This window comes from Odontesthes bonariensis, chromosome 5 (genome assembly GCF_027942865.1).
Source record: "Odontesthes bonariensis isolate fOdoBon6 chromosome 5, fOdoBon6.hap1, whole genome shotgun sequence".
Lineage (NCBI taxonomy): Eukaryota > Metazoa > Chordata > Actinopteri > Atheriniformes > Atherinopsidae > Odontesthes > Odontesthes bonariensis.
In genome coordinates, this window is record NC_134510.1 from 40,024,112 (window position 1) to 40,036,421 (window position 12,310).

Here is a 12,310-nt window from a genome sequence, read left to right on the forward strand (position 1 = left end):
CCAAAACCAGTTTCAGTTAACCTGTTTATACCAAAACCAGTTTCAGTGATCATTAACCTGTTTATACCCAAACCAGTTTCAGTTAACCTGTTTATACCAAAACCAGTTTCAGTGATCATTAACCTGTTTATACCAAAACCAGTTTCAGTGATCATTAACCTGTTTATACCAAAACCAGTTTCAGTTAACCTGTTTATACCAAAACCAGTTTCAGTGATCATTAACCTGTTTATACCAAAACCAGTTTCAGTTAACCTGTTTATACCAAAACCAGTTTCAGTGATCATTAACCTGTTTATACCAAAACCAGTTTCAGTGATCATTAACCTGTTTATACCAAAACCAGTTTCAGTGATCATTAACCTGTTTATACCAAAACCAGTTTCAGTGATCATTAACCTGTTTATACGAAAACCAGTTTCAGTGATCGTTAACCTGTTTATACCAAAACCAATTTCAGTGATCATTAACCTGTTTATACCAAAACCAGTTTCAGTGATCATTAACCTGTTTATACCAAAACCAGTTTCAGTTAACCTGTTTATACCAAAACCAGTTTCAGTGATCATTAACCTGTTTATACCAAAACCAGTTTCAGTGATCGTTAACCTTTTTATACCAAAACCAGTTTCAGTGATCATTAACCTGTTTATACCAAAACCAGTTTCAGTTAACCTGTTTATACCAAAACCAGTTTCAGTGATCATTAACCTGTTTATACCAAAACCAGTTTCAGTGATCGTTAACCTTTTTATACCAAAACCAGTTTCAGTGATCATTAACCTGTTTATACCAAAACCAGTTTCAGTGATCATTAACCTGTTTATACCAAAACCAGTTTCAGTGATCATTAACCTGTTTATACCAAAACCAGTTTCAGTTAACCTGTTTATACCAAAACCAGTTTCAGTGATCATTAACCTGTTTATACCAAAACCAGTTTCAGTGATCTCACACTGATCTGAACAGGTTTATACCAACCTAAACCGGTTTGGAAGAAGCTAACCATTAAAAAATGGAGTGTTTTCATCAAAGTTGTTGGGTTTAAACCAGTTTACAAAACATAAACAACAGTTAAAGTGATGGTTCGGAGTAGATTCAACCTGGGTTCATTTGAACCGTGACATCCAGCCAAGTAGCCCACCCGAAGTTTTTCCGATCTTGGCTGAACATCAGCTGAGTTACTGAGTTATCCCGAATAGCTTCGTACAAGCGCTAACGGACCCTGGCAGTATCTCCAAAATTACCACACTAAAATCACATGCCATGACACCAAACTTCTACAGTAGTACAAATATGGTCTGTACTCACAAAACGATGCATTTGGAAGTTTGTACATAGTCCAGGAGTTTATTATTATCAACACAAGCCTGATAGCTTCTCTGCTGCTAAAGCTGCGTCGACGTCACTTCCTTGATCTGGGTGCTTCAAAGTAAGATGAGGGTTGATCTACTACTGTAGACAACAAAGCAAGGCTGCTCAATTTCTCCATTGATAAAATAAATTCACAACTCTACAACATAAAAATTCATAAAAAATCATGTAGAATTTAGCATATACTTTGTTGTCTACAGTAGTAGATCAACCCTCATCTTACTTTGAAGCTCCCAGATCAAGGAAGTGACGTCGACGCAGCTTTAGCAGCAGAGAAGCTATCAGGCTTGTGTTGATAATAATAAACTCCTGGACTATGTACAAACTTCCAAATGCATCGTTTTGTGAGTACAGACCATATTTGTACTACTGTAGAAGTTTGGTGTCATGGCATGTGATTTTAGTGTGGTAATTTTGGAGATACTGCCAGGGTCCGTTAGCGCTTGTACTAAGCTATTCGGGATAACTCAGTAACTCAGCTGATGTTCAGCCAATATCGGAAAAACTGCGGGTGGGCTACTTGGCTGGATGTCACGGTTCAAATGACCCCAGGGTGAATCTACTCCGAACCATCACTTTAATAAGTAGCTTAAACTAGTTAATCGTTAGCCAAAACCAACTGTAATGATTTTAATTAGTTAATTTAGATCTCAAACCAGTGTTTCTGTTATTTGATCAGCCTTAAAACCAGTTTTTACTGCACTAAAATTGGTTTACATGGAGAAACTTAAACCAGTTTACATACAGTTCACACAGAAATAGATCACTCTGGGTACAAACCAAGTTTGAATCGGATATGAGGGAGTGTTACTGAGCAGAGACCCGTTTATACTGGTTTCCATCTTTGTCTGCAGACGCCACCAGCGCTCCAGCTGTCTGTTTCTCATCGGTCAACAAACAGGGGAACAAATATGGAAACTGTGGTCAGCTGACCAACGGCTCCTACGTCCCCTGTGGAAGCTCGTAAGTACGCCCAACGTCTGCAGAGCGTGCTCAGAACTACGAGTCCCATGATGCCTCGGTCACGCTGGTCTGTGACGTCACTTCCTGTCATGTTTGTTGCAGTGACGTGCACTGTGGAAGGGTCCAGTGTCAGGGGGGGAGGGAGCGCCCCCTGCTGGGCAGCAACGCGCAGATCCTCACCACCACCGTCCGCTTCAACGACAGCGACCTGGTCTGCAGGGGGACCTTCTTCCACCTGGACGACGACGTGTCCGACCCCGCCACCGTGGCCCAGGGCACCGCCTGCGGCCCCGGCAAGGTCAGACAGCGCCCCCCACTGGCCTGGAGGGGACTCTGGATTTAGAAAGGGACTGTTTCTGCCCGTACAGGGATAAAACTCTCTGCTGTTTAATGCTGTTTAGAGTAAATATAACAATTAGTGGAAGTCAGTATTGAATTAATCATATTTAATAAGATTTATTTATTTAATCTAACAAGTAAAATGGAATTAGTTACATAAAGGAGAAATAGTTTGGAGGCTAAGGAGGATTGAAATTTTTATTTGCTGCTTAGCTTGGAAATTGAACTTAACTTGGTAAATAAAAGATAAATAACAGAATAAACAGTGAGGGAGAAAGCCAGGCGAACAGGATCTGAGCCTAAAGTAACGAGTCGGTAACAGCAGCACAATAAACAGGTGAGTGTGGAGCTGAGGACCGAACAGGAAGGAGAAATAAACTAAAAGCTAAACAGGAAACACAACGAATAACGGCTCACGGGAACTAAACCAAAGCAAAGGTCACAGACTGCGATAGAAAAAGTGGACAAGACATCAGAGACTAAAAAGAAACCGGAATGTGAAGATCAATAACTCCCAATACTAAGAAGAAAAAGTAGAAAACAAATCAACACGCTGAAAAACAACAATCTCTCGATGGGAATAAACATTTTGTGTCCAAATGGGAGTCCGTTTGACTCCTATGGAGACCGACGCCCTTAAATCAAATGTAGACGGCATGAACACAAACGTTCTGTTCAGTGATGATAAAACATCACAGAGCAGCTCGGTTAACGGGACAGTTCATTTATTTAACGGTGAGTCCCTGAACCAAGATGCTGATTTGTTCTGCGTTAGCTTGTTGGACAGGTAGTTTCCTCTCAGCTCGACCTTTCTGTCGTATTTGGAACATTGTGAGCCGGTAGATTTGAGTAAAACACTTTTGTTTATGATCTTTGTTTTTTTGTTTTATGATATTATTTTAAGTTCATTTAAATGGAAAAAATGCTAAATTTATCCCAAAGGGAAATTACACAGTTGCTGTATTTTTATTTTTTTTTATGAACAATCATCAGATTTAATTATGAAGAGTTATTGCTGCTGGCAGGAAGGCCCTCTGGCGTCTCTCTGTGATGTTCTTGGCTTACGAGTTCTTTAACTTTAGATATTTTTATCAACTGTTTTTAACATTATTCAGGAATTTCTCACCAAGACTTTTGCTTTATCTTGGTTTTCTTCGTAGGCCTGCCTAAACCAGAAGTGCCGGGACGTGGGCGTGTTAGGCGTGGACGAATGTCGCAGCAAATGCAACGGTCACGGGGTGAGTGGAAGATGGGTCGGCCTATATTTCCAGCCTTAAAGGGGAGATATTATGGAAAAATCCCCCTTTTTTGTGTGTTCCTGGGAGACGAATAAGACAGTCGGGCGTAGATTCAATTCAATTCATTTTTATTTATATTGCGCCAAATACAACAAATGTCATCTCAAGGCACTTAGATATTAAAGTCCAATTCAAGCCAATTGGAATTCAATGCTTCCGACTTCCTGATGTCAGCTCTGTGTTTACGGATCAGGAGACTAACGTTAGGGCGCCGTACTCCGGCGTCCTGGCAGCCATGTTTTCCTGTACACTCACAGTTTGAGGAGCGTCTGTGACTCGGTCAGATCTCGGGTGTCATACTGCCGCGTCTTTGTGTTCCAGGTGTGCAACAGCAATAAGAACTGTCACTGCGACGTGGGCTGGGCTCCCCCTGACTGCAGGTATTCGGGTCACGGCGGCAGCGTGGACAGCGGCCCGGCCCGAGCCACCGGAGGTGCGTCAGAATCCAGAACCGCCCTCATCTCCTCTCGGGAGTTTGGTTCTAACTCCTGTTTCTGTGTTCAGAGTCGGATCCGGTCCGAGTGGCGCTGCTCGTCATCTTCTTCTTCATCCTTCCTGTGGTCCTCCTCTTCCTCGCGCTCCGCTTCCCTCGTTTCCGTCAGACTCTCTGCTGCCTGGGGCCCAACAGCCCGTTCCACAAAGCTCGACAGAACAACCGGTAACGGGTTTAATGATGATGTCGCACATTTTGTTACTCGGCTTCCTCGCTTTGAACAAACTGAACTCTTCTCTTACCCACAATGCAGTGTGACTGACTGTGAGATGTGGGGTTTGGAGTTTGAACCCGCCCACGTCTCCAGGTACTGCCGGACCTGCGGGGTCCTGGTCTGTAGTCTGTCCCTGTAGAGTCTGAGAGGTGACGTCCCGCTCTTTGAATCTCCTGCCGTCGCCTCTCAGACCTGAACACACCTGCAGGAAAACCCCGTCAGGACTCAAAGCTGCACTGATCTGACTGTACGAGGCCTCTGATCCTCTTTTCCTGGGAGGAAAAAACGACACTCAGCTGTGATGTGGGTCTGCAGCTCAGAAACTCCAGATGTTCGATAAATATTCCACAGAAACGGCTGCAGATGCTTCATCTGATGGGAGCTGATCATGTTGTTTCAGGAAGGTTATCTCGTATATCAGAGATGATATAGAATATGAGATGAGATTCAACTTTATTGTCATTACACATATACAAGTATAGCATAACGAAAAGTAGTCTCCAGTACGACCCATCCAGACGGACAACATAAAAACAAAACAAGGGAGACGGGTGACCGTGGCCATGCAGCTCAGTGATAAGAGCAGCCAGATAGGAGAAAATGGAAAAAGATCATATTTCGCACTTTACAAGATACAGTTTGAGATTGCAAAAAACCTCAGCACAAAAAAGAAAAAGCAACACATACACACACCATCAAGCATTGGGACCGGTGAGGAGGTGTGGGAGTTGCGTATGTCAATCATTGAGCGTGTGTGTGCAAGTAAGTCCATGAAGCACTGTCTCAGAGGCCATTGTCCTGGATAATGCGATGGAAAGTTTATCAACCAGCCTAAACAGTTTCCACAGGAGTCCTCAGGAAGGGGAGAGGGAGCACATGGGGCAGATCGTCTTATTTACATAGCAGCCAGGAGAAGCTGCAGCTGGCAGCCAAGGCCAGCACAGGGGAGCCAGATTGAGATGACAAAAATTGTTTGGGTCAGGCAGACTCTTAAGTCTTTGCTGGTGCGTCTCAATGGCGAGTCCAAACAGCCAAATTGTGGAATGTAAAGCCAAATTCCAGGACCTTTCCGCCGGTCCGAGCGATCAGCTTTCTCCCAGATTTATGCCATTTCTCTTCTGAGTCCAGGAACCTCAGCCAGCCTGCGAACCCGTGTAAGGATCCGATTCTGCTCACGTAACATCTCAGTCTGAGTGTTGATTGCTCTGCCGACCCCCTCAAACGCTGCCCACGGTTTCTTAATTTCTTGATATGCCAGGTATCCTCCAACTCCAAACAGCAGGAAACCAGTCATCATAAATCCAAATGTGTATAAATCTTCAACGTCCTCGACTGACAACATCGACAAACACACAATCCTCCACTTCCCCAGGAGTCCATAGAGTATCCAGCGAAGAATGTACCGCCAGGGCATGAGGGTTCTCCTTCTCCCAGTTTTGCAATTTGAGAAAATTTGATCAATTGTGTTGAGAGACCAGCTGACCAGATCCATAATTATTAAATTCGTACGATATGTAAGGAGAGGCTCCATAAGGCAAAAAAAGGGTGGGTGGGGAGACGAGAGAGAAATGCGTCCTCCTTCACCAAGAGCAGGAACAGAATACTTCCTAAAGGAGATCGCTGAGGAAGCATCGGAGCTCCTTTCTCTCCTAAAGGACGGTCCGGTGTTTCCTAAAGGAGACCGCTGAGGAAGCATCGGAGCTCCTTTCTCTCCTAAAGGACGGTCCGGTGTTTCCTAAAGGAGATCGCTAAGGAAGCGTCGGAGCTCCTTTCTCTCCTAAAGGACGGTCCGGTGTTTCCTAAAGGAGATCGCTAAGGAAGCGTCGGAGCTCCTTTCTCTCCTAAAGGACGGTCCGGTGTTTCCTAAAGGAGATCGCTAAGGAAGCGTCGGAGCTCCTTTCTCTCCTAAAGGACGGTCCGGTGTTTCCTAAAGGAGACCGCTGAGGAAGCGTCGGAGCTCCTTTCTCTCCTAAAGGACGGTCCGGTGTTTCCTAAAGGAGACCGCTGAGGAAGCGTCGGAGCTCCTTTCTCTCCTAAAGGACGGTCCGGTGTTTCCTAAAGGAGATCGCTGAGGAAGCGTCGGAGCTCCTTTCTCTCCTAAAGGACGGTCCGGTGTTTCCTAAAGGAGGCCGCTGAGGAAGCGTCGGAGCTCCTTTCTCTCCTAAAGGACGGTCCGGTGTTTCCTAAAGGAGATCGCTGAGGAAGCGTCGGAGCTCCTTTCTCTCCTAAAGGACGGTCCGGTGTTTCCTAAAGGAGACCGTTAAGGAAGCGTCGGAGCTCCTTTCTCTCCTAAAGGACGGTCCGGTGTTTCCTAAAGGAGATCGTTAAGGAAGCGTCGGAGCTCCTTTCTCTCCTAAAGGACGGTCCGGTGTTTCCTAAAGGAGATCGCTGAGGAAGCGTCGGAGCTTCTTTCTCTCCTAAAGGACGGTCCGGTGTTTCCTAAAGGAGACCGCTGAGGAAGCGTCGGAGCTCCTTTCTCTCCTAAAGGACGGTTCGGTGTTTCCTAAAGGAGACCGCTGAGGAAGCGTCGGAGCTCCTTTCTCTCCTAAAGGACGGTCCGGTGTTTCCTAAAGGAGACCGCTGAGGAAGCGTCGGAGCTCCTTTCTCTCCTAAAGGACGGTCCGGTGTTTCCTAAAGGAGATCGTTAAGGAAGCGTCGGAGCTCCTTTCTCTCCTAAAGGACGGTCCGGTGTTTCCTAAAGGAGGCCGCTGAGGAAGCGTCGCAGCTCCCTTCTCTCCTAAAGGACGGTCCGGTGTTTCCTAAAGGAGGCCGCTGAGGAAGCGTCGGAGCTCCTTTCTCTCCTAAAGGACGGTCCGGTGTTTCCTAAAGGAGACCGCTGAGGAAGCGTCGGAGCTCCTTTCTCTCCTAAAGGACGGTCCGGTGTTTCCTAAAGGAGATCGCTGAGGAAGCGTCGGAGCTCCTTTCTTTAGTATCTGCAGGATTCGGCTCTGTTCATGGCTGCTGCTCACACACTTCCAGCTCATTTCACTCAGTCAGAAGGTTCCTGAGTAAATCTGAGAATTGGAGCGGACCCTCACTCTCCATTAGGATGCTACAGTTCTGAGCAGAGGGGTTTCTGGGTAATGAAGTCCTCAGAGTTTAAACAGTTTTCGGTGCAGCTTTAAGTCTGACCCCCAACAGGAAGTTTGTGCTCCTGAAAACGAGCCTAAAGGCTTTTTTGTTTTGTCTGTGTTTACGTAGTTAAAGGCCTGTGTTTGTGTCCCAGTGTCCAGTGTTTGAGAGCTAAAGGAGTTAAAAAGCTTCTGTTCCCTTATAGAAACAAGATGTGTCGTCTTTTCACCGTCACAGGACTCCGGTGATGGAGCGAGTGGACGGCAGGAACGGGGAGCAAGTCCGGCCTCTGAGGTACCACCTGAACCCGCAGGCCGAGATCCCGCTGACTCCGCCCCAAAAGGAGGAAACCAAAGCAAAGCGACACCACACTGACCCGGTGCAGCAACAAGAGGTGATGTTCGGGCTCAGATCCACCAACAAACATCTAGTTACACCCTCAGATCTTTATTCTTTGCTTCTGCCTCAGATTTTCTGCCCTAAAGGGAACAAATTTACTGTTAAAAGAAGCAAAAAGTAACCGATGTGAAGAGCTGAGACGTAACCGTGACCTCGGGCTCAAAACGGCCCCGATCGAAGCTCAAAGTCCAGATTCAAGATTCCTTTTATTCGGCAAAACGTCAGCGACGCAGAGCAGGACATGATGGAAGAGATGGGAAACCATGTGGAAATGTGGCATTTCTGTGGTTATGGGAGTGCAAAGGCAGATACATGGAGCCACAACACACTCATTAATAATAATATAATAATAACACTAAAAATAACTAGATTTTATTAATTCCCTGAAGAATAACAAACAAACGGTGGAGAAACTTCTCTAAACTTTATCTTTATTGGCTCTTTATTTTGGGAATTATATGAAAGAGTTCCAGCAGAAACCTACAGTAAAAACCAGGTTTATTTGATGAGTCGGTTGAACTCATCGTGTTGGAGGAGGTGAGCCGCGACCATCTGCAGCCGTCACATTAACACACCTGCGCTGGATGGCTCCTGACTGCATGTTTCACTCTGCCTCTGCTTCCTGTCTTCTCTCCAATCAGGTTCATAACAGGCCTGCTCCTCCCACTAAGCCCCTCCCCCCTGACCCCGCCCTAACGCCCCCGGCGAAGGTAACGTCACCTGACCTCACCGGCAGGTCTTCACGTCTCTTGTCGTCTCGTCGTAGTCTGTGGTTTCCTGTCGTGTCGGTCCAGTTGTTTCGTGATGTGTTTTAGGTTAGGTGTGTTTTAGGTTGTTTTGATCATTTTTGGTGGAAATTACAGGAATATTTCATCATTTCAAGAAATCCTCTTACTCTGTTTCTCTCTGGAAAACTTTAAAATGTAGTTTCCTCAAACAAAGACAAGATTAACTTTACAATATTCCCTGTTTTTATCAAACCCATCGCTCTGGATGAGCTTTAAAGGGGACATATTCAGTAAAAATACTTCCTGTTCCTGGGAGCATATATCAGGGCGTCTGAGGTGTAAAACTCCTTCTTCCTGTTCCTGGGAGCATATATCAGGGCGTCTGAGGCGTAAAACTCCTTCTTCCTGTTCCTGGGAGCATATATCAGGGCGTCTGAGGTGTAAAACTCCTTCTTCCTGTTCCCGGGAGCATATATCAGGGCGTCTGAGGTGTAAAACTCCTTCTTCCTGTTCCTGGGAGCATATATCAGGGCGTCTGAGGTGTAAAACTCCTTCTTCCTGTTCCTGGGAGCGTATATCAGGGCGTCTGAGGCGTAAAACTCCTTCTTTCTGTTCCTGGGAGCATATATCAGGGCGTCTGAGGCGTAAAACTCCTTCTTCCTGTTCCTGGGAGCATATATCAGGGCGTCTGAGGCGTAAAACTCCTTCTTTCTGTCCCTGGGAGCATATATCAGGGCGTCTGAGGTGTAAAACTCCTTCTTCCTGTTCCTGGGAGCATATATCAGGGCGTCTGAGTATAAAACTCCTTCTTCCTGTTCCTGGGAGCATATATCAGGGCGTCTGAGTGTAAAACTCCTTCTTCCTGTTCCTGGGAGCATATATCAGGGCGTCTGAGGTGTAAAACTCCTTCTTCCTGTTCCTGGGAGCATATATCAGGGCGTCTGAGGTGTAAAACTCCTTCTTCCTGTTCCTGGGAGCATATATCAGGGCGTCTGAGGTGTAAAACTCCTTCTTCCTGTTCCTGGGAGCAGATATCAGGGCGTCTGAGGTGTAAAACTCCTTCTTCCTGTTCCTAGGAGCATATATCAGGGCGTCTGAGGTGTGAAACTCCCCAAAAACACAACCTTGGTATTTATTTAGTTCCCCTTTGTTTGAAAGTTCCTCATTTAACGAGCCGTTCTGATTCTTATTTCTAAAGTATGTCACTCCTTAAGTTGGCCCCGCCTCCTCCGCTAAGCCCCGCCCATTCACATCCCCCCCGCTGGACGGATGAAGCCAGCTTCTGGTGGAAATGTTCTGCTGTCAGCTGCACTGAGGAACATCTTCCATCCAGCAGCAGCTTTCAGGTTGCTGCTCCATCTTTGCTCCAACCCTCAGCTGTGGGCACAGATCTGGGTAGAGACCCAAAGAAGGAGGTCGGGGATGTTTGGGCCTCAGTCCTCATCAGCTGCTTTTATCAAACCCTCCAGTTATCTGTAAACCGTCTCAGACACACTGCTGCATCATCATGTCTGAGTTTGGGTTCATTAAAGTGACCCAACGCTGCCACCATCAGGTCAAACTGTGAACGCCGGCTTCTGTCACCGAACACCAGAGAAACAGAAGCTTTTACTGATTTAATTTATCAGCCGGGTTAAAAACACGAGAGGACTGTGAGAGGACTTCCCAAAAATGTTGAACTGTTCCTTTAACAGCTGATTCACATCAGAGCCGTCTGAACACTGACTCGCTGCTCTTCTTCTTCTTCTTCTTCTTCTTCTTATTCCTCTGACTCTTATTTCTGCTGCTTCAGTTGGTTAAACAGCGACGAGCTGCCCCCACCAAGCCTCTGCCCCCCGACCCCCCCACCCCCAGCAACCAGGTACAGTCACCTGTGTGTGGTGTGAGTCCGTCCTGTGTTCGGTGTGTTTGTCACAGCGCCACCTGCTGCTCGGAGGAAACGCTGTCGTGTTCGTTCTGTGTGTGTCTGCATCGTCAGGATTTCCATCAGAAACTCCAGGGCTGTGTTCCAAACCGCATACTTCTCCTACTACTCCTACTAACTTTTTGAGTTAGTATGCGAGTTTGAGTAAGCATACTAGATTCTCTAAATGTTGGGTATGCAGCATGAGGTTACTACTCATACTCAAACTACCCAAGATGCAACGTAACGGCACGTCGCCGATCGTCATTTCCTGTCAAAACGGCAGTTTCAAGCTAGCTACAACGAGGGTAGGTTCACTTCCTGTTTTCAAAACAAAAGCACCAATTGTATGGTAATGGCTTTCCCTATGATAAAAGGCAACGGGTATTTTATTTTGTGAAAATAACCGGAAGTGCGTTGCTCACTGCGGCTAGCTTTAGTAGCGCCGAATTCGTGGGAACAAAACTGTAAACAGCCGGTATTTTGTCAGGTTTTCAACAGGTTGGGGATCTAAACGACTACTTTCTCACCTGAAAATGTTTCAAATGTTGCTAAAGTTTACAGAGTTTAGAGCTTAAGAGAAATCAGCTTCAGGCCGGCTGATTTCGGCTCGGGCAGGAGCCAAATGCATTGTGGGTAACCGCTCTGCATACTGTCTGATCGATCAGTACGTAGTATGCGGTTTCGAACACAGCCCAGATGTTTGTTCCTTTCTCTGGAGTTTGAGCAGCTGTTTTGTGTCCCTCCATAGTTTTTAGATTTAATGCACTGACATTACAAATTCATGCAAAATGACTTCTTATTTTAAGTAAAATCCTGTTGAGATTCAACTTTTCAGGCCAATAAGAGTCAGGAACCAAACGCCGTCTTCAGCCACGTTCAGCGTTTAGTTCTCACGTCTCATTTGTCTATTAATTTCCAGATGTTTTAAAACCATTTTCATTCAGATCTGCTGGAACAGCACCGTCTTGTGGACGAACTTTCTCGTCTTATCTGAGCACGCCGGCGTTCGGCGTTGGTTCAGTTTGGCTAAGAAGTTGATCTCGTTGGTGAAATTTAAACCAGGAAACCTGTGAAATAAAAAGCAAAGACTCAGATGAACTCGCTGCCTCCGCTCAGATTTCTGCACACTGTGACGTGTCGGTTGTACATTTCTGCTGAATCAGTTCCCTGTAAATCCCCCTTTTTTTTTTTTGTGTCTCATTTGAGGAGTTAAACGGATTCAAAGACTGTGAGATGCGTTCAGCTGTGTGTCCCTGCTCCGGAGTCGCAGTCAGCAGGTGTTACGGCCTGATTAACGTCGGATATTATCTTTGAACGCCTTTAAAATGGAGTTAATCGTCTTGTGCTGTTGAGTGGAAACAGGATCCTCTCTCTGCAAAGTATCCCACTTAAAAACACGATTACCCAGAATGCAATGCAGCGAGCCGTCATCTTCACCTGCTTACAGCATAGAAATTACAGGAGGTTTATCTAAGTTAAGGATTATTTTATGGACCGAATCTCAGGAACAAAACGAGATTAAAT

General features: G+C 45.8%; 1 protein-coding gene across 5 annotated transcripts in view; it reads left to right on the forward strand.

Moving 5' to 3' along the window:
- adam15 (ADAM metallopeptidase domain 15) overlaps positions 1 to 12,310 on the forward strand; it is a 49,533-nt gene that overhangs the window by 32,945 nt on the left and 4,278 nt on the right. For 2 of the 5 annotated variants that reach the window (XM_075466370.1, XM_075466371.1), the window contains exons 15-22: positions 2,229 to 2,337; positions 2,440 to 2,635; positions 3,837 to 3,914; positions 4,296 to 4,407; positions 4,479 to 4,632; positions 7,991 to 8,147; positions 8,794 to 8,862; positions 10,673 to 10,741. In XM_075466370.1, the coding sequence (XP_075322485.1) occupies positions 2,229 to 2,337; positions 2,440 to 2,635; positions 3,837 to 3,914; positions 4,296 to 4,407; positions 4,479 to 4,632; positions 7,991 to 8,147; positions 8,794 to 8,862; positions 10,673 to 10,741 (944 nt within the window). The remainder of the gene's footprint in view (positions 1 to 2,228; positions 2,338 to 2,439; positions 2,636 to 3,836; positions 3,915 to 4,295; positions 4,408 to 4,478; positions 4,633 to 7,990; positions 8,148 to 8,793; positions 8,863 to 10,672; positions 10,742 to 12,310) is intronic. The other 3 variants (XM_075466373.1, XM_075466372.1, XM_075466374.1) reach the window with 3 other exon arrangements.